Below are 26,533 nucleotides of genomic sequence, written 5' to 3'. Positions count from 1 at the left end.
TATACCTGTTTCTTTTATTCCTGTTTATGTAAAGCACATGCACTTTGCATGTAAATTATTTATATATATATATAGAGAGAGAGAGAGAGAGAGAGAAAACAGAAGTCAGAAGTATTAGCCCCCCTTTGAATTGTTTTTCCTTTTTTTAAATATTTCTCAAATGATGTTTAACAGAGCAAGGAAATTTTCACAGTATGTCTGATAATATTTTTTCTTTTGGAGCAAGTTTTATTTGTTTATTTCTGCTACAATAAAAGCAGTTTTTAAGTTTTTTATCCCTATTTTAAGGTCAATATTATTAGCCCCTTTAAGCTATTTTTTAGTCTACAGTTTTTCGATAGTCTACAGAACAAACTATCATTATATAATAACTTATATAATCACTTTAAGCTGTATAGAAGTGTCTTGAAGAATATCTAGTCCAATATTATTTACTGTCATCATGACAAAGATAAGATAAATCAGTTTTTAGAAATGAGTTATTAAAACTATTATGTTTAGAAATGTGTTGAAGAAATCTGCTCTCCGTTAAACAGAAATTGGGGGATAAAATTAATAGAGAAAGAGAGAGAGGATATACATAAATTCACAAAATGTATATATTTATGTATATTTAGCAATTAAATGTATATTTACAAACAATCTGCATTATTGTAATCTGCATAATCTAAGCAATAAGTATTCTGTTCAAACAATAAGAAATGAAATGAATATATTTATATAAAACAATACAGACATTATATTCTGCATATTAAAATAGGCATAGATCACATTGAAGAATAACAATCAATGTCTGTTTACTGTAGACGCTCTATGATTTTAATAACTATTTTATTTTCTCTGCCATGATGACAGTACATAATAATTTTCTGCTTCTTTTGCAAGAAAACACTAGTATTTAGCTCAAGGTGTAATTTAAAGGCTTAACTAGCTTATTATGTTAAAAAGGCAAGTTACATTATTAGATGTTACTTAATTAGGGAGACAGTATATTATAAATAATACATTTTAGATTGTCTTTTTATTGATATGCTGCTCTTTCTGCTTCTTTTAGCTGGTTAGCTGATTCTGTGCCAAGCTGTGTGTGTGTGTTTGAGTGTGTGTGTGTGTGTTTCTCTCTGTTTGTTCTCTTTGGACTCACTGTACTTTTCCATCATCTCTGAATCAATCACAGCTCATCTGCAGATCTGCTGTCTTAAATGAAGCCTCTCAGACAGTCACAAACACACTGGCATTCAGCAGGAGAGTTTATCATCTCCTCACTCCACTCCACGCTGCTCTTTCAGACATCTCCAGAATAATTTGTTTCAGATGTTTCTTCTGGGAGAAACTAAAACAGAGCAAATGAATCACTGGCTGCCTCAATATAAGAGTTCACATCGAGACCCCTGAGTTTTTATAATGAATCTTTTTCAGGAAATGTATGAAATGGCAGAGGTGTTTTTCTCTGAAGAAGCATCTCAGCCGGAGTCACTGAGTGCCCCTATTATGCTCGCTCAAATATTATCTTTCATGCGGTGTGTGTTATTTAGCTGTTTGTGAATGTAAATGGTCAAAGTGCAGATAGATGCAGTTTTCGTCTCCCAACAGAAAGATGAGATTGTGAATTGCTTGTTCTGAGTCATCCGTGATTCCAGCTTCACCTCCTGAACAAACCTACGCAGGTCTCGAACATGTTTGAATAATTCAAGTCTGTGGCTTCACAAGCACTTCACGCCATTGTTGCTGTTCATGTGTGTTTAGAAGTACTAGTAATGGAGTTTGGTTTCCAACACACAGTTGACCTATCTGACCAATCACAGCACAGTAGAGCCATCTGACCAATCAGAGATGAGTAGAGTCATTAGAGTAAAGCCATTTCACCAATCAAATCAGAATGGAACAATCTGACCAATGTGAGCAGAGTTGACCTATCTGACCAATTACAGCACAGTAGAGCAATCTGACCAATCAGAGATGAGTAGAGTCATTAGAGTAAAGCCATCTCCCCAATCAAATCAGAATGGAACTATCTGACCAATGAGAGCAGAGTTGACCTATCTGACCAATCACAGGACAGTAGAGCCATCTGACCAATCAGAGATGAGTAGAGTCATTAGAGTAAAGCCATTTCACCAATCAAATCTGAATGGAACAATCTGACCAATGAGAGCAGAGTTGACCTATCTGACCAATCACAGCACAGTAGAGCCATCTGACCAATCAGAGATGAGGAGAGTCATTAGAGTAAAGCCATTTCACCAATCAAATCAGAATGGAACAATCTGACCAATGAGAGCAGAGTTGACCTATCTGACCAATCACAGGACAGTAGACCCATCTGACCAATCAGAGATGAGTAGAGTCATTAGAGTAAAGCCATTTCACCAATCAAATCAGAATGGAACAATCTGACCAATGAGAGCAGAGTTGACCTATCTGACCAATCACAGCACAGTAAAGCCATCTGACCAATCAGAGATGAGTAGAGTCATTAGAGTAAAGCCATTTCACCAATCAAATCAGAATGGAACAATCTGACCAATGAGAGCAGAGTTGACCTATCTGACCAATCACAGCACAGTAGAGCCATCTGACCAATCAGAGATGAGAAGAGTGATTAGAGTAAAGCCATCTCCCCAATCAAATCAGAATGTAACTATCTGACCAATGAGAGCAGAGTTGACCTATCTGACCAATCACAGCACAGTAGAGCCATCTGACCAATCAGAGATGAGTAGAGTCATTAGAGTAAAGCCATTTCACCAATCAAATCAGAATGCAACAATCTGACCAATGAGAGCAGAGTTGCCCTATCTGACCAATCACAGCACAGTAGAGCTATCTGACCAATCAGAGATGAGTAGAGTGATTAGAGTAAAGCCATCTCCCCAATCAAATCAGAATGGAACAATCTGACCAATGAGAGCAGAGTTGACCTATCTGATCAATCACAGCACAGTAAAGCCATCTGACCAACCAGAGATGAGTACAGTGATCTAGAGCCATCGGAGTAAAGTCATTGGACCAATCAGTGCAGAGTAGCTCCATCTGATCAATCAGAGCTGAGTATAGTCATAAGATTAAAGACATCGGACGAATCAGAGCAGAATTGAGCCATCTGACCAATCAGTGCAGAATAGAACCAACTGACCAATAAGAGCAGAGTTGAGCCATAAGAGTAAAGTAGTTGGACCAATCAGAGCCGAATTTAGCTGTTTGAGCAATCTGAGCAAAGTACACCCATCTGACCAATCAGAATGGAGAAGAGCCATTAGAGTATCGAAACAGAGTAAAGCTTTCTGACCAATCAGAGATGAGTAGAGCTAGCAAATAATAGCTATTGAACCAATCAGAGCAGATTTGAGCCATTGGACCAATCAGAGCAGACTTCTATCATCTGACCAATCAGTGCAAAACACAGCCATCTGACCAATCAGAGCTGCGTAGAGTCGATAGATTAACGCAATTGGATCAATCAGTGCAGAGTAGAGCCATCTGACCAATCAGAGCAGAGTTGACCAATCAGAGCAGAGTTGACCAATCTGACCAATCAGAGCAGAGTAAAGCCATCTGACAGATGCCTGATAGATCTCATATGTGTGTCTCATTTGTTTGTCAGGATGTTGATGGTCTGGAAGTGCTGGGCTGTGGTCTGCCTGTACCACCATCACCTCTGCTGGATGAGAGAGAGGAGGAGGAGGAAGAAGAGGAAGAGCAGAATGAAAACCAGTACGCCTCCATAATAGTGTTGTCATGATACTGGAACTTCTAACTTTGGTACAATACTAAACAATTAGGAAAATGCTGGTACCACTGATACCATTATCAGTACAGAGTGGTAAAAATATTTCACATTAAGGGTTCAAACCAAATGCATAATTAAATATCTGTGTGAGTAAATTAAAGACAAAATCAATGCAGGAATGGGCGGGAATTACTGGTGCGAATGATGCAGAATGTGTGGAATTAACACTGCAAAAAAATATAGGTGGGCATAGATACATTTTTTAATCTAGATTAATCTCACTGTAATCTTGGAATTAATCTAGATTAATCTTGATTAAAATGGCTGAATTCTCCCAAAGGCATTCAGAATATGTGTGCCACCCAAATAATGACTCAAAGTAAGTCTTTGAGAACGGGTTTCTCTAGCCAGGTGGCGCATTAGACCAGGGGCTCATCTCCTGTTTCCAAAATGCATCACAAACTGCTTGAGAAACGGTTCTACTCTGACAATTGGTGATGAAAATAAATGATGATCAATAAGATGTACTTGTGTTTACTAACTGTTTATTCAATTAAACATGAATGTTGAACTGTAGGCCTACATCAGCTCCAAACAGCCATTTTTGATGACCTTAATCCGACTAAAGTCATCACTGAAGTGAACAGAAATGGAATTAAGATGTGGAGTATGCAGATATTAGTGGCGTTATTGACGTAAACACCACGATCAAACTATTACTATCATGTAGGACTTTTCGCCATATTTTCTGACAAGATCCACACACACACACACACACACACACACACACACACACACACACACACACACACACACACATCATGGAAGTTTTTTCTTTCCATTTGGCGTGCATTGTTAAATTCCAGAACACTCTCACCAGTCCTTTCTCCTTAATTGCGTCTAATACCCCAGTTTGTCATGGGGGCATGAATGAAATGTTCATGAGTGAAAGTGAAACTGCCGAACTGCAGTAAAGTCACCCAAAATAACAAGACACTTAAACACCTTTTATATTATTGTCTATTAAGGCATATAACTAGATTACAGATGTCCATGTACAGTAAGCGTAGTCAGTCGTGTCTTCGAAGTAAGAGAAAGATCCAGAAGGGCATCTTGCTGATTTGATTCAGAAGGGCACTTGTTTGTCAGACGGCTCACCAGTTTGACTTTCATTCATCGTCATTCCTTTTAAAAAGCTTTCGGTCCATTTTATTTGTGTATGTTTTACTCGAACGCATAAACTCTACAGATGCCTGATAGTAGTGGAGCTAAAATTAATCAGATTCGCTCTAATGAACTGCATCCATGTTAGCACGTCACGTTTGACGTAGTAATTTCACAGTAGGAATACACACAGGTTCGAAGACTCATTCTCGCCACCTATAGTGCAATTCAACCAGGTATACATCCGTGCTAAAATATTAAGGTGTAAGTCATCATAGCTTGCGTAGAATAGACCCAGCTCCCAACACAAAATTGAAAATAGATTAACGGCGATATTTTTTTATCGCCTGATAAGAGTCGTGCGTTAATGCAGCACGTTAACGCCGATAACGGCCTAAGTAGTCAGATTGGTCAACCCGCCTCTGAATGGTCAGATGGCTCTACTATGCACCGATTGTTCCAATAGCTTTAATCTGTAAACTCGACGCAGCACTGATTGGTCAGATGGCTGTGTTCAGCACTGATTGGTCAGATAACCGAAGTCTGCTCTGATTGGTCCAATGGCTCAAATCTGCACTGACTGGTCCAATGTCTATTCTTAGCTAGCTCTACTTATCTCTGATTGGTCAGATAGCTTTACTCTGTTTCGATGCTCTAATGGCTCCACTCCATTCTGATTGGCTCCACTCCATTCTGATTGGTCAGATGGGTCTACTTGGCTCCGATTGGTCAAACGGCTAAATTCTGCTCTGATTGGTCCAACTACTTTTTGCGTTGTTTCTAGTGCAAATATCTAAAATGTCTTTATTCAAGAAGGATTTTCTAGACAAGTAAAACAATATATAGTCTTGTTTACAGAAATAACGAGTGGAAAAATGAGTTTCTATAAAACAAACAAAATAATCTGCCAATGAGGGAAGCGACATAATCTTGTTTTCACTTTAAAAATAAGAAAAAAAAAATAAGGAAAGCATTTTTGCAGTGTACGAGGCGCACATTCAAATAATTGATCTCAAGCTAATAACTGAGCGTGAGGGGAAAAACATCCCATGAGTAACTCAGGGCTAGTGATGCTGTGATTTAAATGGCAAGACTGTATCGTTTTAGATGCTCCAGTATCGATCAGTCTCTGTTTTTGAGGACGCCTCTTCATATATCACAGGAGTCTCATGCTGAATGTTGGTGGTTTCTCCCCCACAGAGACCCTCTGGCTCAGTTTGATGACATCATCACGGTCGTGGACCTGCGTCCTGCTCTGAGTGTGTGTGGAGAAGCGCTGTGTTGGACCGGCAGCTCGTCCTCCCACCAGGTAGGAGAGCTGAAGGTGGATGAGTGAGGCTTATATGTGTGTGTGTGAGGCTTATATCAGCACATGACTCACTCGTACCGTATATACATGTGTCTGTTAGAGTCATGTGGGAATCAGAGGGGATGAATTTAAAGATCAAACTGCTCTGGGGGATTTTCAGCTCTTTATTATGTTTACTACACATCTTTTACATCTGATGGTGACGGGGCACAACTTATGTGTGTGTTTGTGTGTATGTTTGTTTGTTTGTTCATGTTTGTGGATGAGTGTGTGTTTGTGCATTTGTGTGTCTTATCATTGTGTCTATGGCAGAACCCCATAAACATGAAAACATGACAACCCATTGTGTGTGTGTTTTTGTGTGTTTGTGTGGATGTTTGTGTGTGTGTGTGTTTGTGTATTTTTGTTTGTTTTTTCCATGTTTGTGGATGAGTGTGGGTTTTTATCTTTGTGTCATCATTGTGTCTATGGGAGGACCCCATAAAATATGACAACTGATTGTGTGTGTATTTGTGAATGTGTGTGTGGGTGTGTTTGTTTCTTCATGTTTGTGCAAGAGTGTGTGTTTTTGTGTTTGTGTCATGTCATTGTGTCTATGGGAAGACCCCATAATACATGACAACCCATTGTGTGTGTTTGTGTGTGTGTTTTGTGTGTGTTTTGTGTTTGTGTGAAGGTGTATGTGTGTGGGTTTTTATCTTTGTGTCATATCATTGTGTCTATGGGAGGACCCCAAAAAACATGACAACCGTGTGTGTGTGCGTGTGTGCGTGCGTGTGTGTGTGTGTGTGTGTGAATCTTTTTGTGTATATATGTGCGTGTGTGTGTATGTGTGTGTGTGTGTGTGTGTGTATCTTTTTGTGTATATATGTGTGTGTGTGTGTGTTTGTTTGTTTGTTTCTTCATGTTTGTGGATAGATGTGGGTTTTTGTGTTTGTGTCACATAGTTGTGTCTATTGGAGGACCCCATACAGCATGACAATCAATTGTGTGTGTGTGTGTGTGTGTGTGTGTGTGTGTGTGTGTGTGTGTGTGTGTGTGTGTGTGTGTGTGTGTGTTTGTTTGTTTCTTCATGTTTGTAAATAAGTGTGGGTGTTTGTCTCAGTTGTTTATGGGAGGACCCTATAAAACATGACAACCGTGTGTGCGTGTGTGTGTGTGTGTGTGTGTGTGTGTGTGTATGTGTATGTGTGTGTGTGTGTGTGTGTGTGTGTGTGTGTATGTGTGTGTGGATCTTTTTGTGTATATATGTGTGTGCGTGTGTGTGTGTTTGTTTGTTTCTTCATGTTTGTTGATAGATGTGGGTTTTTGTGTTTGTGTCACATAATTGTGTCTATTGGAGGACCCCATACAGCATGACAATCCATTGTGTGTATGTGTGTTTGTGTTTGTTTGTTTCTTCATGTTTGTAAATAAGTGTGGGTGTTTGTCTCAGTTGTTTATGGGAGGACCCTATAAAACATGACAACCGTGTGTGTGTGTGTGTGTGTGTGTGTGTGTATCTTTTTGTGTATATATGTGTGTGTGTGTTTGTTTGTTTGTTTGTTTCTTCATGTTTGTGGATAGATGTGGGTTTTTGTGTTTGTGTCACATAATTGTGTCTATTGGAGGACCCATACAGCATGACAATCAATTGTGTGTGTGTGTGTGTGTGTGTGTGTGTGTGTGTGTGTGTGTGTGTTTGTTTGTTTCTTCATGTTTATAAATGAGTGTTGGTTTTTGTCTCAATTGTTTATTGGAGGACCCTATAAAACATGACAAACTGTGTGTGTGTGTGTGTGTGTGTGTGTGTGTGTGTGTGTGTGTGTGTGTGTGTGTGTGTGTGTGTGTGTGTGTGTGTGTGTTCAGGGTCAGGAGGGCGTCTCAGTCAGACTGATGTTTGAAACACTCACAGGCCAGAGTGTGAACGCAGATCTGGAGCTGAAAAATGAAGGAAGCACCGTCATTTACTACAGCTGGGAGAAACTGACACCAACACACACACTCACGCAACACTTCTACTTCAACAACACTACAGGTACACACACACACACACATGCAATCTTATACTATTTTATATTATATAATTTTAGATTATACAGAAACACACACACACACACACACACACACACACTTCTATTTCAACAACACTGCAGGCACAAGCATAAACACAAACACACACACTAATTCATTTATTCATTCATTTTCCTTCAGCTTAGTCCCTTTATTAATCAGGGGTCGCCACAGCAGAATGAACCGCCAACTATTCCAGCATATGTTTTACACAGCGGATGCCCTTCCAGCTGCAACCCAGTACTGGGAAACACCCATACACACTCATTCACACACACATTCACACACTACGGCCAATTTAGTTCATCAATTCCCCGATAGCGCATGTCTTTAGACTGTGGGGGAAACCGGAGCACCAGGAGGAAACCCACACCAACACAGGGAGAACATGCAAACTCCACACTGAAATGCCAACTGACCCAGCTGAGGCTTGAACTAGCAACCTTCTTGCTGTGAGGCAACAACGCTACCCACTGCACCATCGCGCCACCCCTGAATCTTTTATAACATTATCTCTGTCAACACTTTTTATAAGTTTAATGCATCAACAGTTTAATGCATTGCTCAATTGATTTCTATAACATTATAGAGATATTCTCAACCTTTTTACTTCAGAGCCAACTTCAATCTCCGATCAGTTCTTGAAGGCACACCTGTCTGACTTTTACTCTAAAATGTCTGTATGAAAGGCTCATTTAAAGGGCACATAGTTTACCTCTTTTTAATGATTTACTATTAATATTCTGGTTCTTCTGAGTGTGCCAGTTTAGGTTCAGTTTAAAACACAATTCAGATTGTTTTATTATAATGTGTTAAAAAGTGTCATGTTGGGGGCGTGTCCACAGTTCGCTGATTTAGGGGTGTGTTGCTTCACATGTAAATTAGTTTCGGCTTCCCGCCCAATGTAACAAGGGGGCGGGGCCATGAGCTCACCCGCTCTGCGTTTGCAACAGAGTCTGACAGGCAGACGGAGGAGAGAGGATCTGCATTCAGTCGTACATGTACGACTCTGACACAGACCAAGCAGAGAGTACAAAATCATTTGTGTCTTTGTACAGTTTTACAGCCAACTGTGTGCTAGTTTCAAGTGCCGAGCTTGTACACAGAAACTAATAACCACGCACACTGAATTAACTTTGACTGAGGCACCGGATGCGCCACTCGAAGCCGCAACACGGCACACCAGACACTCTCTGTGGCGAGGCAGAAATGTGTCCCGAATCGTCGCGCCACGCATTTTTGAATTCTAAACATAGGTTTCTGCAGCGGTCCGCGGCGCCCAGCCGTCGACTTGAGTGTACCCTGATAGAAACTGATGTGTAGAATTGTAAAACGCATGCTAGTTAACATCACAGGGAGCTTCTGGGATCGTGAGAAATGCAAACGGCTGAAGTATAAGGTAGACTCAATGAGAAGTACACATGTTTGCAAACCTACCTAAAGATACAAGCAATAATTCCGATTAGAGCGATAATGTGGAGAATATTGATCTTGTGTTGAGCCCAATGAGCCTTGCATCTAAAAATAGAGCTAGCGTGTTCCTTTAGTGATATCGCTTCGACTCACGCTGAAAATGGCGGACGTGAATCAACAAACTGAGGATATGATGACGCGCCTGTCAATCAATATTGGTGGGCGGGGGGACCGCTCTCCTACACAAAGTTATTACAACAGTTATTTTCTATTGTCGACATTTTATAAAAAATATAATTTTATATATATATATATATATGTATATATGTATAAATATATATTTTATTTTATTTAATTAATTACTTTATTTTTTTAAACACACAGATTCAAAGAGAACCACAGGTCATCAGGGAGATTGCAAAAGAGCAGCTTCTGCTTTAAACTGGACTGACTGAATATCTACTATTCAAAAATATACAGACAAATGTAAAATACACCCTAAAAACCCCCTAAATCTGTTGAAACGCATCGGATCTGATGGCGGCTGGGTTTGCGGCTGGATATCATTGGGAGATCGCTGATAGGAACAGTGAACAGCTCCACCAGAGCGCATCTGAAGCTCATATGCAAATTTATTTTACAGTCTATGGCAGAAACACCACTGAGCCTCACTCCGGTATGGCCGCACGTCTGTTATAAAACACTTGCAGGACATTCATTTGGATATATTAAATTGATCACCCAAAAATACACCAAGAGAGACTTTCACTTTCACTTCACGCATAGTATGTGAATGAGCAGACTTACGTCTGTGTGTGTGTGTGTGTGTGTGTGTGTTTCTCCTTCAGCTGTGATTTTACCCAGCAGCACCAAACACATCTGTGTGACCTTCAAGAGCACGTCTGCAGGCATCATGACTGAGGTCTTACTCTTAATGAACACTTATGCATGTCTCCTGATAATAATGTGTGAGGGATAACTGTGTTCGTAAACTTGACTCGAGGTCTGGCGTCTGAACACACACCCTGTGCTGATGGGCGGAGCTTCAGTGCATGTGACCCTGAGGGGCGTGGCTTTAGACCAAGATAAAAGTGCAGAGCAGAGGGCAGCACTGCAGGTGTGTCTGTGTGTGTGTGTGTGTGTGTGTCTGTGTGTATGCATGTCTGTGTTTATGCATGTTTGTGTATGCTTGTTTTTGTATGTATGTATGTATGTATGTATGTATGTATGTATGTATGTGTGTATGTGTGTCTGTGTGTGCATGCATGTGTGTGTGCATGTTTGTGCATGTGTATACGTGTGTGTGTGTGTGTGCGTGTGTGTGTGTGTGTGTATGCATGTGTGCTTGTGTCTGCAAGTGTGTACATGTGCATAAATGTGTGTGTGTGTGTGTGTGTGTTTGCAGAAGGAGCTGGAGCAGAAAGCCTGTGTGTGTTTTTGCAGACGGCTGATCCTAGATCTGCTGACAGGAGTTGAGTCTCCAGAAAGACCCCGATCTCCTGATGAGCTCTATGTCACTGATGAGGAGCGCTTTCACACGCACAACCCTGACGTACGTCATCACACACACAAACACACACACACACACACATTATTCATCACACTATTGTGCTGTTCTGAATGGTCAGACTGCAGGATGGACATGTGTGTGTGTGTCATTAAACCAAAACTGACACCATCACACTGAGACTGCAGGATCTGGATTGGATGAGTCAAACACACAATTTATTCAACGAACAATTTATTGAAGTGTTTTATTAATGATAAATTAATCAGAATTATTAGAAAAGTAAAATAAACATCAAGAGTAACTATATATAGACATATTTATAGCAGTAGAAACCAATAAAACTGATGAAAAATAGCTCAATTAAAACAATTATGAAATAATTTATAATTAATATAATTTATAAATTATATTAATTTAAAATGAATAATTATGCATTGCTTCCCACAGGTTTGTAATATTCTTGCAGTGGTGGCCAGATTGACCACTATTTACCCACATCACATAAATAGTTAACTAAATGCGACAAACTAATCATAATTAAATTTTTAACAATAATTAATAAATAATATAAATATAATATAATAATAATATAAAAAAATAATATAAATAATCATTTATTTATTATTACTTTCAAGTTCAAAGCAAACTTGAATGCCAAAGCACTTTGGATATTAAATGACCTATGTAATATAGCCTAACGACATCATCAATTAATCAAATAATCAGCAAATGAGAAATAAATGACAAAGGAATTACAGACAATATCTCTTAAAATGATAATAATTACAAGATTAAAACGTGTAGATTGCGTTGTAGATGCGTTGATTAACCCTTACTAATGGTGTACATATATTTTGCAGCCAGTTTAGACCAGGCATTTCCTTCTCTTCGAGTATTTAGTAAAGTTTTTCTGAGTCGTTTAGATTCAAGAATGAGTTACTGAATGTTTCTCTCGCGACTGTGCGGGCGCGCTTAGCTGCAAAGCCAAACGAAAGTAGCTTAAGTAAAAAAGTACCCATACAATTAACGAACGACAGCTTTAGAAAGCAAAAGCCAAATCCCGGAGATTTTAGGAGTTTTAGAAACCCGGCCGGACAATTTTTTAATTGCCAAAAAGAGCGTCTCTGTGGGTCTGCAGAGCACATGAAAATTATCTTAAAATTAAATCTCTTAAAACTAGATTAATTACAAGATTAAAACTTATAGATTGCATTGTAGATGCGTTGATTAACCATTACTAATGGTGTACATATATTTTGCAGCCAGTTTAGACCAGCCATTTCCTTCTCTTCGAGTATTTAGTAAAGTTTTTCTGAGTCGTTTAGATTCAAGAATGAGTTACTGAATGTTTCTCTCGCGACTGTGCGGGCGCGCTTAGCTGCAAATAAGGCTTATGTAAAAAAGTAATGCAAAAAAAACATACGATTAACAAACGACAGCTTTAGAAAGCCGAATCCCGGAGATTTTAGGAGTTTTAGAAACCCGGCCGGACAATTTTTTTAATTGCCAAAAAAAGAGCGTCTCTGTGGGTCTGCAGAGCACATGAGACTGTCTGTGGGAGTGTTGACAGATCTCGCGCACACAGAACGAAATGAGTAAACAAGAGATTTTCCACTACTTAATCGCTTACTGATGTTTGGTTACATTAGGCGAATACAATATAGTGTAAAAAAATATAAATGATAGTAAAAATATAAACATATCACTGAATATACCTGGGCGGCCCACCCAGGAAAAGTCTATGAGTGGGAAACACTGATATTAAAAGAGTAACCTGCATATATGCTTCTAAAATAATGCTGTAATAAAGCATCTTTCTTTGTTTTTAAAGACACATACACAAACTCCAGCCTGTCTGAGCGATTCTCCTCTAGATTTGATCTGCTGGTCCTGCTTGAACAAACAGCACCTGTACACACACATACACCCCCACACACACCCACACACAAACACAGAGAATAGGTGATAATCGGCCCCATTAAGCGGATAATTGCTGGACTCCTGTGATTTAGTCCAGAACATGAGCGGGAGTGAGGAACAGCTCAGTGTGTGTCGGTGCCGTGTGTTCCCGCGCGAGAACACACTCATTACAGCTGGAACTGACGGAGCTAACTGAGCAGAATGAGCACGGTGAAACACCGTGTTCCTGACGCTTTACTGTGCTCGCTTTATTGTATTGCTGCAGCTGCAGTTCCAGCGCGGACCTGTGGAGGTGCTGCGGGGTCTATATGCAGAGGTCAAGAGGTCGGAGGAGCAGCGCTGGGATCTGTCCATACACACACTCAAACAGGTACAACACCTGGAGATACTGGACGAGAGAGCTTATTTTGCACTGGTGTATTTGTGGAAAATGCCAAAAATACAGTATATGGGTCAACATCTTGTCTTTTTTATTAAAATAATAATTAGAATAGGAATTGTAAGAAAATGATTCTGTTCATCAATTCAGCAGTTATTAAATGTAAAAAGGAAATTTTAATTGTTAAATGTTTATTAAAATTTTACATAACTGCTTTCTTATTGTATGTAGTTTTAAATGAAATTATTACTCCAGTCATTATTGCTTTTATTACTATTACCATTAATAATAATAATTATATATATAAATAATAATTAATATTAGAGTGATTTCTGAAGGATCATGTGACTGAAGACGAGTAATGAAGTTGAAAATTCATCATTAAAATCTCTGGAATAAATGATTAAGTTATAAACTACTTATGAACAGTTCTTTTATAGTGCAAAAACATTTCACAATTTTACTGTTTGTACTTTAAATATTTTTTATAAAATGCATTTTTTATTAAATAAATGCAGCCTTGGGGAGCAGAATAATCTTATTTTAAAACATTTAAAAATTCTACTGACCCCAAACTTTTGACTGATAGTGTGTGTGTGTGTGTGTATATATATATATATATATATATATATATATATATATATATATATATATATATATATATATATATATATATATATATATGTATGTATGTATGTATGTATGTATGTATGTATGTATGTATGTATATATATATATATATATATATATATATATATATATATATATATATAAATATACATACATACATACATACATACATACATACATACATACATACATGCTGACATACATGTGTATATGTATATATGTATATATATATATATATATATATATATATATATATATATATATATATATGTATATGTATATGTATATATATATGTATGTATATATATATGTATGTATGTATATATTTATGTATGTATATATGTATATGTGTATATGTGTATATATATATGTATATATATATATATATATATATATGTATGTGTATATGTGTATATGTATGTGTATATATATATATATATATATATATATATATATATATATATATGTGTACAGCAGTCCCACAACATTCTGACACTCAATGACACTCAAATACCCTGTCAGAAAAGTCTAGTGGCTGTAAATGAGCTGTTTACAGTGTCTGCTATAATGTTACTGTTGTTTTTGTGTGTTTACATGATGAATATGGCCACTGTGTAAATGCACAGTACAGTTATGATCTTATTGCCACATTAGATCGTCATGATAACATAATATACGCCTTCAGTGATTTCCTGAAGATAAAAACCAAAAAACAACACAACTAGAATAACTACAGCAGTCGCGATCGTCTGATCTCATATGAAGCAAGAGATCGTGATGGCATATGATGACGTGTGCAGGTGCTGTAGTGCTGTCCCAATTCTTAGGGGTAGATTTTGAAGCCCTTCCCCTTAACACTCGTTTTTAAGGGCCATGGGGAAGGGGTACAAAAATAGAATTGGCTTTGGGCCTTAGTGTCCCATCAGTGACTATATAAATCCATATCGTGCTGCTCTGAGTGTGATATTGTGTTTATACAACAGTTCGATGGCATAATAGTGTATATAAAAAAGAAAATCAAACACGGAGAGTCTCAAAATCCTTTTGCAATCGGGAGATCATAATAATTAACCCTGAAAAAGCCAAACCAGATTACTGATGTGTTTGTGATAAGGAAAAACGCTAAACACATGTAAACTTTCTGTTTACTGAACGAGTCTGCAGTAGCGAAAACAGGAGACTCATTAGAAACAGATGACCATCTCTGGGTTTAAGACTTTAAGATGGGTCCCATCTCACACTCAACACACAATTACTATGGGATAAATACAGCACTACAACATATAAAAGAGAGATCGACATTGAATGTCACTTACCAGTTTAATAATGATTTGATCAGCTGTAGTTTGTAGTCCTCTAAGGCAGGGGTGGGCAAACTCGGTCCTGGAGGGCCAGTGTCCAGCACAGTTTAGCTCCAACTCTGATCAAACACACCTGCTTATAGATAATTAGTGATCTTGAAGACACTGATTAGCATGTTCAGGTGTGTTTGATAAGAGTTGAAGCTAAACTATGCAGGACACCGGCCCTCCAGGACCGAGTTTGCCCACCCCTGCTCTAAGGGCTTATTAGCTTATTATGCGGTCTCTGTCGCCATCTTGTGGATGGACAGTGTCAACCATCTTTTGTCTGCTCAATGACAGGCTAATGGCATATATATATATATATATATATATATATATATATATATATATATATATATATATATATATATATATATATATATATATAAAATTGTCTGGGTTTTTAAAGGGATATTTCACCCTAATATGAAACTTGTCATCATTTCCTCATCCTTAAACCTTTATGAGTTTCACAAAAGAAGATATTTTGAAAAATGTTGGAAATCAGTAAGCATTGACTTCCATAGTATTTGTTTTTATATTATAATATATTATAATAAATTATAATAATATGTGAATATAAAAATCATTACGCTCTGAAAATCCTAATAGTGTGTGTCACATGTTGAGTCCTCTCATCATTTATTGACCATCATGTTGTGCCAAATCCACATTATTTACTTAATTTCTTGTTCTGCATTTTCATGAATGTGTGTGTGTGTGTGTGTGTGTGTGTGTGTGTGTGTGTGTGTGTGTGTGTGTGTGTGTGTGTGTGTGTGTGTGTGTGTGTGTGTGTGCATGTGTGTGTTGTCCACTAGGTGTTGCTGTGTGTTCCTGAGTCGGATGAGAGCAGAGAAACTAACCTGAGTCGGCTGAACTCACTGATCCTGGAGCTGCAGAGACCAGCGACAATACACACCACAGTTGTGACATCACACACCATCAGGTCACACATACACCGCACCTAACAGCTCAAAACATCATGACTGTGCATCAGGAAGAAAACACTTAGCAACCACCCAGAACACCCTAGCAACCAGTCATAACACACACACAATAGGAATAAATGTTTCCAATAACAGACTCTCAGATGATGATAACACTTGTGTGTGTGTGTGTGTGTGTGTGTGTGTGTGTGTGTGTGTGTGTGTGTGTGTGTGTGTGTGTGTGTGTGTGTGTGTGTGTGTTTAGTCTTCAGTTATGGAGGGAGCTGATTGACAGTTTGGTCTGTGAGTCTGTCAGATTGAGACACACACTTGGGCTTCAAGAGCACAACACCTGGAGCGACACAACACAAGAACAACACACCTGTGAGTACACACACACACACACACAACACCTGGAGTGACACAACACAAGAACAGCACACCTGTGAGTGCACACACAAATATACAAACACATACACACACTTATATACATACATACACACTTAGACACACATACTTTACACAAAAAAACACATACGCACAGATACACACACACACACACACACACACACACACACACACTCACACTCAGTCATGAAGCATTCAGTGTGATGTTTTGCAGTGGAGCAGAGTGAGCAGCAGAGAGCAGGAGTGTCCAGGAGACGAGCGAGTGTTCTGGAGCTGCAGGAGAACAACAGAGCAGCAGAGGTGAGTGAGTGTGTGTGTGTGTGCGTGTGTGTGCGTGTGTGTGTGTGTGTGTGTGTGTGTGTGTGTGTGTGTGTGTGTGTATGTGTGTGTGTGTAGAGTCACCGTCACCAGCAGAGGACAGCAAACACCAGCACATCTGTGTTTGTGAGGAGTGTGTGTGTGAATGAGTTATAAAGTGAGCAGACACAACGAAGTGAGCAATTATCTGAAATACTCTAGCAACAACCCAGAACACCCTTTTAACAGCACAGCGACCACCCAAAATACCCTAAAACTGAATAAGGACCACCCAAAATACCCTAAAACTGAATAGCGACCACCCAAAATACTCTAAAACTGAAAAGTGACCTCCCAAAATACCCTAAAACTAAATAGCGACCACCCAAAATACACTAAAACTGAATAGGGACCACCCAAAATACAATAAAACTGAATAGGGACCACCCAAAATACAATAAAACTGAATAGGGGCCATACAAAATACCCTAAAACTGAACAGCGACCACCCAAAATACCCTAAAACTGAATAGCGACCATCCAAAATACCCTAAAACTGAATAGCGATCACCCAAAATACCCTAAAACTGAATAGGGACTACCCAAAATACCTTAAAACTGAATAGCGACCACCCCAAATACCCTAAAACTGAACAGCGACCACCCAAAATACCCTAAAACTGAAAAGCGATCACCCAAAATACCCTAAAACTGAATAGCGATCACCCAAAATACCCTAAAACTGAATAGCGACCACCCAAAATACCCTAAAACTGTATAGCGACCAACCAAAATACCCTAAAACTGTATAGCGACCAACCAAAATACCCTAAAACTGAATAGCGATCACCCAATATACCCTAAAACTGAATAGCGACCAACCAAAATACCCTAAAACTGAATAGCGATCACCCAAAATACCCTAAAACTGTATAGCGACCAACCAAAATACCCTAAAACTGAATAGCGATCACCCAAAATACCCTAAAACTGAATAGCGATCACCCAATATACCCTAAAACTGTATAGCGACCAACCAAAATACCCTAAAACTGAATAGCGATCACCCAATATACCCTAAAACTGAATAGCGACCAACCAAAATACCCTAAAACTGAATAGCGATCACCCAAAATACCCTAAAACTGAATAGCGATCACCCAAAATACCCTAAAACTGTATAGCGACCAACCAAAATACCCTAAAACTGAATAGCGATCACCCAATATACCCTAAAACTGAATAGCGACCAACCAAAATACCCTAAAACTGAATAGCGATCACCCAAAATACCCTAAAACTGTATAGCGACCAACCAAAATACCCTAAAACTGAATAGCGATCACCCCAAATACCCTAAAACTGAACAGCGACCACCCAAAATACCCTAAAACTGAATAGCGATCACCCAAAATACCCTAAAACTGTATAGCGACCAACCAAAATACCCTAAAACTGAACAGCGACCACCCAAAATACCCTAAAACTGAATAGCGATCCCCCAAAATACCCTAAAACTGAATAGCGATCACCCAATATACCCTAAAACTGTATAGCGACCAACCAAAATACCCTAAAACTGAATAGGGACCAGCCCAAATACCCTAAAACTGAACAGCAACCACCCAAAATACCCTAAAACTGTATAGCGACCAACCAAAATACCCTAAAACTGAATAAGGACCACCCAAAATACCCTTTAACTGAATAGCGACCACCCAAAATACCCTGAAACTGAATAGGGACCACCCAAAATACCCTAAAACTGAATAAGGACCACCCAAAATACCCTAAAACTGAATAGTGACCACCCAAAATACTCTAAAACTGAAAAGCGACCTTCCAAAATACCCTAAAACTAAATAGGGACCACCCAAAATACACTAAAACTGAATAGGGACCACCCAAAATACAATAAAACTGAATAGGGGCCATACAAAATACCCTAAAACTGAACAGCGACCACCCAAAATACCCTAAAACTGAATAGGGACCACCCAAAATACCCTAAAACTGAATAGGGACTACCCAAAATACCCTAAAACTGAATAGCGACCACCCCAAATACCCTAAAACTGAACAGCGACCACCCAAAATACCCTAAAACTGAATAGCGATCACCCAAAATACCCTAAAACTGAATAGCGATCCCCCAAAATACCCTAAAACTGAATAGCGATCACCCAAAATACCCTAAAACTGAACAGCGACCACCCAAAATACCATAAAACTGAATAGCGATCACCCAAAATACCCTAAAACTGAACAGCGACCACCCAAAATACCCTAAAACTGAATAGCGATCACCCAAAATACCCTAAAACTGAATAGCGATCACCCAAAATACCATAAAACTGAATAGGGACCACCCAAAATACCCTAAAACTGTATAGCGACCAACCAAAATACCCTAAAACTGAATAGCGACCACCCAAAATACCCTAAAACTGAATAGCGATCACCCAAAATACCATAAAACTGAATAGGGACCACCCAAATACCCTAAAACTGAATAGGGACCAGCCCAAATACCCTAAAACTGAACAGCAACCACCCAAAATACCCTAAAACTGTATAGCGACCAACCAAAATACCCTAAAACTGAATAGGGACCACCCAAAATACCCTTTAACTGAATAGCGACCACCCAAAATACTCTGAAACTGAATAGGGACCACCCAAAATACCCTAAAATGAAAAGCGACCACCCAAAATACCCTAAAACTGAATAGGGACCACCCAAAATACCCTAAAACTGAATAGGGACCAGCCCAAATACCCTAAAACTGAACAGCAACCACCCAAAATACCCTAAAACTGTATAGCGACCAACCAAAATACCCTAAAACTGAATAGGGACCACCCAAAATACCCTTAAACTGAATAGCGACCACCCCAAATACCCTAAAACTGAACAGCGACCACCCAAAAACCCTAAAACTGAATAGCGATCACCCAAAATACCCTAAAACTGAATAGCGATCACCCAAAATACCATAAAACTGAATAGGGACCACCCAAAATACCCTAAAACTGAATAGGGACCAGCCCTAATACCCTAAAACTGAACAGCAACCACCCAAAATACCCTAAAACTGTATAGGGACCAACCAAAATACCCTAAAACTGAATAGGGACCACCCAAAATACCCTTAAACTGAATAGCGACCACCCAAAATACCCTGAAACTGAATAGGGACCACCCAAAATACCCTAAAATGAAAAGCGACCACCCAAAATACCCTGAAACTGAATAGCGACCACCCAAAATACCCTAAAACTGAATAGGGACCACTCAAAATAGCCTGAAACTGAATAGGGACCACCCAAAATATCCTAAAACTGAATAGCGACCTCCCAAAATACCCTAAAACTGAATAGCGACCACCCAAAATACCCTATAACTGAATAGGGACCACCCAAAATACCCTAAAACTGAATAGGGACCACCCAAAATACCCTAAAATAAAAAGCGACCACCCAAAATATCCTAAAACTGAATAGGGACCACCCAAAATACCCTAAAACTGAATAGGGACCACCCAAAATACCCTAAAACTGAATAGCGACCACCCAAAATACCCTAAAATGAAAAGCGACCACCCAAAATACCCTAAAACTGTATAGCGACCACCCAAAATACCCTGAAACTTAATAGTGACCACCCAAAATACCCTAAAACTGAATAGGGACCACCCAAAATACCCTAAAACTGAATAGGGACCTCCCAAAATACCCTTAAACTGAATAGCAACCTCCCAAAATACCCTAAAACTGAATAGCGACCACCCAAAATACCCTAAAATGAAAAGCGACCACCCAAAATACCCTAAAACTGAATAGTGACCACCCAAAATACCCTAAAACTGAATAGGGGCCACCCAAAAACCCTAAAACTGAATAGGGACCACCCAAAATACCCTAAAATGAAAAGCAACCACCCAATATACCCTAAAACTGAATAGGGACCACCCAAAATACCCTAAAATGAAAAGCGACCACCCAAAATACCCTAAAACTGAATAGCGACCACCCAATATACCCTAAAACTGAACAGCGACCACCCAAAATACCCTAAAATGTAAAGCGACCACCAAAAATACCCTAAAACTGAATAGGGACCACCCAAAATACCCTAAAATGAAAAGCGACCACCCAATATACCCTAAAACTGAATAGGGACCACCCAAAATACCCTAAAACTGAATAGGGACCACCCAATATACCCTAAAATGAAAAGCAACCACCCAATATACCCTAAAACTGAATAGCGACCACCCAATATACCCTAAAACTGAATAGTGACCACCCAAAATACCCTAAAATGTAAAGCGACCACCCAAAATACCCTAAAACTGAATAGGGACCACCCAAAATACCCTAAAATGAAAAGCGACCACCCAAAATACCCTAAAACTGAATAGGGACCACCCAAAATACCCTAAAACTGAATAGGGACCACCCAATATACCCTAAAATGAAAAGCAACCACCCAATATACCCTAAAACTGAATAGGGACCACCCAAAATACCCTAAACCTGAATAGCGACCTCCCAAAATACCCTAAACCTGAATAGCGACCACCCCAAATACTCTAAAACTGAATAGGGACCACCCAAAATACCCTAAAACTGAATAGCGACCACCCAATATACCCTAAAACTGAATAGCGACCACCCAAAATACCCTAAAACTGAAGAGGGACCACCCAAAATACCCTAAAACTGAATAGCGACCTCCCAAAATACCCTAAAACTGAATAGCGACCACCCAAAATACCCTAAAACTGAAGAGGGACCACCCAAAATACCCTAAAACTGAATAGCGACCTCCCAAAATACCCTAAACCTGAATAGCGACCACCCCAAATACCCTAAAACTGAATAGGGACCACCCAAAATACCCTAAAACTGAATAGCGACCACCCAATATACCCTAAAACTGAATAGCGACCACCCAAAATACCCTAAAACTGAAGAGGGACCACCCAAAATACCCTAAACCTGAATAGCGACCTCCCAAAATACCCTAAAACTGAATAGTGACCACCCAATATACCCTAAAACTGAATAGCGACCACCCAAAATACCCTAAAACTGAAGAGGGACCACCCAAAATACCCTAAACCTGAATAGCGACCTCCCAAAATACCCTAACCCTGAATAGCGACCTCCCAAAATACCCTAAAACTGAATAGGGACCACCCAAAATACCCTAAACCTGAATAGCGACCTCCCAAAATACCCTAAAACTGAATAGCGACCACCCCAAATACCCTAAAACTGAATAGGGACCACCCAAAATACCCTAAACCTGTATAGCGACCTCCCAAAATACCCTAAAACTGAATAGCGACCACCTAAAATACCCTAAAACTGAAGAGGGACCACCCAAAATACCCTAAAACTGAATTGCGACCTCCCAAAATACCCTAAAACTGAATAGGGACCAGCCCAAATACCCTAAAACTGAATAGCGACCACCCAAAATACCCTAAAATGAAAAGCGACCACCCAAAATACCCTAAAACTGAATAGCGACCACCCAAAATACCCTAAAACTGAAAAGCGACCACCCAAAATACCCTAAAACTGAATAGGGACCACCCAAAATACCCTAAAACTGAATAGCGACCACCCAAAATACCCTAAAACTGAATAGGGACCACCCAAAATAGCCTAAAACTGAAAAGTGACCACCCAAAATACCCTAAAACTGAATAGGGACCACCCAAATACCCTGAAACTGAAAACTGCCCTAGTAGTTACCCAGAACACCCTAGAAACTGCATAACGACTTGAAACACCCTAGCAACTATCTAAAATACTCTAGTAACACCCTATAAACTGCATAACAACGACTCGGAACACCCTAGCAACTATCTAAAATACTCTAGTAACCCAGAATACCTTAGTAACTGCATAGCAACCACTAAAACCCCCTGGTATTTACCCAGAACACCCTAGAACCTGCATAGAAACCACACACACCACCCAAGTAGGCACCCAGAAAGCCCTAGAAACTGCACATCAACCACTATGAATACCTTCGCAATCATCCAGATTACCTGTGCAACCATTTTGAGCCCACATCACTCCAGCATCATACGGTTGAGTTGTGCGCACGCAAACACACTCAGGTTGTCTTCAGAAAGGCAAGTGTGTAGTTATGAGTGTTGCGCTGCTATGATGTGTGAGTCTGCTGTCTATGTAGGCCACTCACTAGAGCGCGTCTCTCGCTGACTCACACTCAGTGGGAATCATGATGACAGCACTCAGAGGCGGACAGGTGCACACTTTCACACCATACAACAAGCCAAACCTGTCTGTATCACACACACACACACACACACACACACACGCACAGTGGCAGTATAAACACAACAGTGACTCTACAATCTGACACTTACTTATATGAGCTTTTATTAGCCTGTGTGTGTGTGCGTGCGTGCGTGCGTGCGTGCGCGCGCGCGCGCGTGCGTGTGTGTGTGCGTATATGTGTGTGTGCACATGAATTTTGTGTGTGTGTGGGCATGTGTATGTGTAAACATGTGTATGTGTGTGTATGTGCGCATGTATTTGTGTGTGTAGGAGCGAGGGAGCATGAAGAAGCCCATGCCGGAGGAGAGGAAGACAGATATGGTGGACACAGAAGAGACTCTACAGGACACATACAGACTTCTGTTACACAAACAGGCAAGACACACACACACACATACAGTAAACATAGTAACACACAGTAAAATCTGCTGCATTCCAGTGATGCGCATCAGTCTTCAACATCCTCAACTACAGTGTCACATGATCAGAATCAGTCTAATATGCTGATTTGATGATCCAGATAATGATCCGAATGTGAATGTGTGTGTGTGTGTGTGTGTGTGAATGTGTGTGTGTGTGTGTGTTTTCTTTGGTGAGTACTATTGCAGGGGATTGTCATAGTTATTATGACTCACTCACACACACACACTGCTGTTTCATCACATTCACACATCCACTCATGATTCATACTGTGGTATTTAGTTGTAATGGGATGTCATGTGTGTGTAATGTGTGTGTGTGTGTGTGTGTGTGCGTGTGTGTGTTTCAGGTGTACGTGCTGATGAAGAGGATGGTGGATTCTCTGTGTGATCTGCTCGATGACGCTCACAACCCTCAGAAAACCCTTTAACACCTCCGTCTGTCTCTGTTTCTCCAGCGTACACGACGGATGTGTCACTCAATCTAACAATGTAGATGTCAGTAAACATCGTTGTACAATCCACATCAGCTCTCTGTATGTTTGGGAGTTGGACGTTCCTCATTTCTGCAGTCACTGAAGTGGTTTTGTACACTGAGCTGTATTGAGTCTCCATTTTGTTTAAAGAACTTTGAGTTTTTCTTGCAAGCTATCAATGTCCAAATGGCTGAAAGTTTAGCTGTGACTGAGTTGTATATCTATATATTCATTCATTTTCCCTCAGCTTAGTCCCTTATTTATCAGGGGTCACCACAGCGGAATGAACCGCCAACTAATCCAGCAGATGTTTTGCACAACAGATGCCAGCACTGGGAAATATTCACCAATTCACACACACACTCATACACTACAGCCAATTTAGTTCACCAATTCCCCTATAGCGCATGTGTTTGGACATGTGTTTGAAACCGGAGCACCCATGCCAACATGGGAAGAACATGCAAACTCTACACAGAACCACAAACTGACCCAGCTGGGACTGGAACCAGCAACCTTCCTGCAGGCACAGGATGTCAACATGATGTCCTATTGACGTTGTACCCCAATGTATATTAAATTGGATTTTGTTTGGAAATAAAAAAAGGTTGACGTTAAATTCCAACGTCCAACCTGAAATCAACCTAAAATCAACCAATTATCAACGTCTAATCATGTTAGACCTTGACGTTGTGTGGACATCACCACTATGACATCTATTAGACGTTGGATTTTGGTCACATTCCAACACAATCTAAAATCAACGTAATTTGACGTTGTTTTTGGACGTCAAAATAACGTCCTTAGAGGCTGGCTAGACATTGAATTTTAGTGACCTGACACCATGACCTGAATCTAACCTAAAATTAACGTCTTATGATGTTGTGTGTCTGCTGGGCTTCTTGCTGTGAGGCGACAGTGCTAACCACTCAGCCACCATGTCTCCCATATCTATATAAATCAGTCAATATTTTCTGTATTTTTTCCAATATTTCAATACATTACAAAATGTTATAGCTGTTTACTGCTTGTTTACTACATTACCCAGAATGCCTCTAAAGATATTTTGGTGTTAAAAAATTTTATTAAAACAAAAACTATTATATTTGTTGTTGAGCTATACCAAAAATGTCTGTGATAAGGGTTAATAAAAGTAAATAAAGTGATATTTGGTATAACTGTTAAGATGTAAAGCAACGAGACAAATCGGCATATTTTAAGAATTACATCTAATTCAATGAGAGATTATTATGGTTTTAATATATTAAAATAAATAAATAAGCAAAATAAAAACGTCTAAATATAACCCTCAGGTCTATCAACGGTGTTAAATATATCGGTCCTTTTTAATCTATTTTACATAGTTTAGCTTGGGTTACCGTTTGGGTAGAGTTCGCGCCCAAGTGGTTTAAATTTTAACGGTTAAAAATATTAACGGTAACCAACAGACAACAGTCGGATCAAGAAAGGTAAGCTCGTTTACTGCTGTTTATAACTCTTATACAGTGTATTGTATTGTACTTAAAATATATACCTTAATCTCGTATGATAAGTTTCTACGGTTTAGTATTATATATTGTCTAATTTATTCACCAAAGAATGAGATTATGAATAAATATTAGCCAGTAGTGCTGCTACCATTACGTCTAATAAATTTGTAGATTTACACTGATGTGATTAGACGTGCCACTTATTGCAATACTAATCAATTTATATTTGTATTGCACATTAATATTATGGTTTAATAACTAATGAAACGATTTAGCTGTATCTTTATGTACTATGAAGTGTAAGTTACACCACATGGAATAAAATGGGCTACTATAGTAATACTGAAGTGTTTTTCAAGAGAATACTGTATTATTATAGCACATTTCGACAGCATTGACCAACTGTGGTGTTAAATACAATAAATTGTATTTATTAATTATATTAATAATACAGTGAACTGATAATTATGCTGTAGGCTTTGTATAGGATATTTTAGTACATTGAAACTGGTGTATTATATTATAGAACCTACAGAAAACAGCAACTAGAATAAGATAAAACAACAGATTATTTACACTAGGTACCGTTCAGAAAGACTATAAATCACTAGTGTTTTAGGGATTTATAGTATCTGTTTTTAGTATTTACTGTAATTATTTAATGTAATTTTTGATAATTTTATATTTTTAGAGATTCTGGCAGCGATGCGGTTAAATGCTGAGTGCGCAGAGCGTCAGTCCCTCCCTCC

The 26,533-nt window shown here is 39.2% G+C and overlaps 1 protein-coding gene across 1 annotated transcript in view; it reads left to right on the top strand.

Moving 5' to 3' along the window:
• mycbpap (mycbp associated protein) overlaps nucleotides 1-25,334 on the top strand; it is a 41,947-nt gene extending 16,613 nt beyond the window's left edge. Inside the window, exons 7-18 of the mRNA XM_056455241.1 lie at nucleotides 3,602-3,711; nucleotides 6,092-6,200; nucleotides 8,049-8,217; nucleotides 10,514-10,587; nucleotides 10,669-10,782; nucleotides 11,071-11,217; nucleotides 13,361-13,465; nucleotides 16,266-16,393; nucleotides 16,639-16,757; nucleotides 16,996-17,081; nucleotides 23,670-23,774; nucleotides 24,169-25,334. Of these exons, the coding sequence (XP_056311216.1) occupies nucleotides 3,602-3,711; nucleotides 6,092-6,200; nucleotides 8,049-8,217; nucleotides 10,514-10,587; nucleotides 10,669-10,782; nucleotides 11,071-11,217; nucleotides 13,361-13,465; nucleotides 16,266-16,393; nucleotides 16,639-16,757; nucleotides 16,996-17,081; nucleotides 23,670-23,774; nucleotides 24,169-24,249 (1,347 nt within the window). The 3' untranslated portion in view covers nucleotides 24,250-25,334. The remainder of the gene's footprint in view (nucleotides 1-3,601; nucleotides 3,712-6,091; nucleotides 6,201-8,048; nucleotides 8,218-10,513; nucleotides 10,588-10,668; nucleotides 10,783-11,070; nucleotides 11,218-13,360; nucleotides 13,466-16,265; nucleotides 16,394-16,638; nucleotides 16,758-16,995; nucleotides 17,082-23,669; nucleotides 23,775-24,168) is intronic.
• The last annotated feature ends 1,199 nt before the right edge of the window (nucleotides 25,335-26,533 follow it).

The sequence above is a fragment of the Danio aesculapii genome, chromosome 1, assembly GCF_903798145.1.
Source record: "Danio aesculapii chromosome 1, fDanAes4.1, whole genome shotgun sequence".
Taxonomy (NCBI): domain Eukaryota; kingdom Metazoa; phylum Chordata; class Actinopteri; order Cypriniformes; family Danionidae; genus Danio; species Danio aesculapii.
This window is presented reverse-complemented; position numbering and strand designations above follow the sequence as displayed.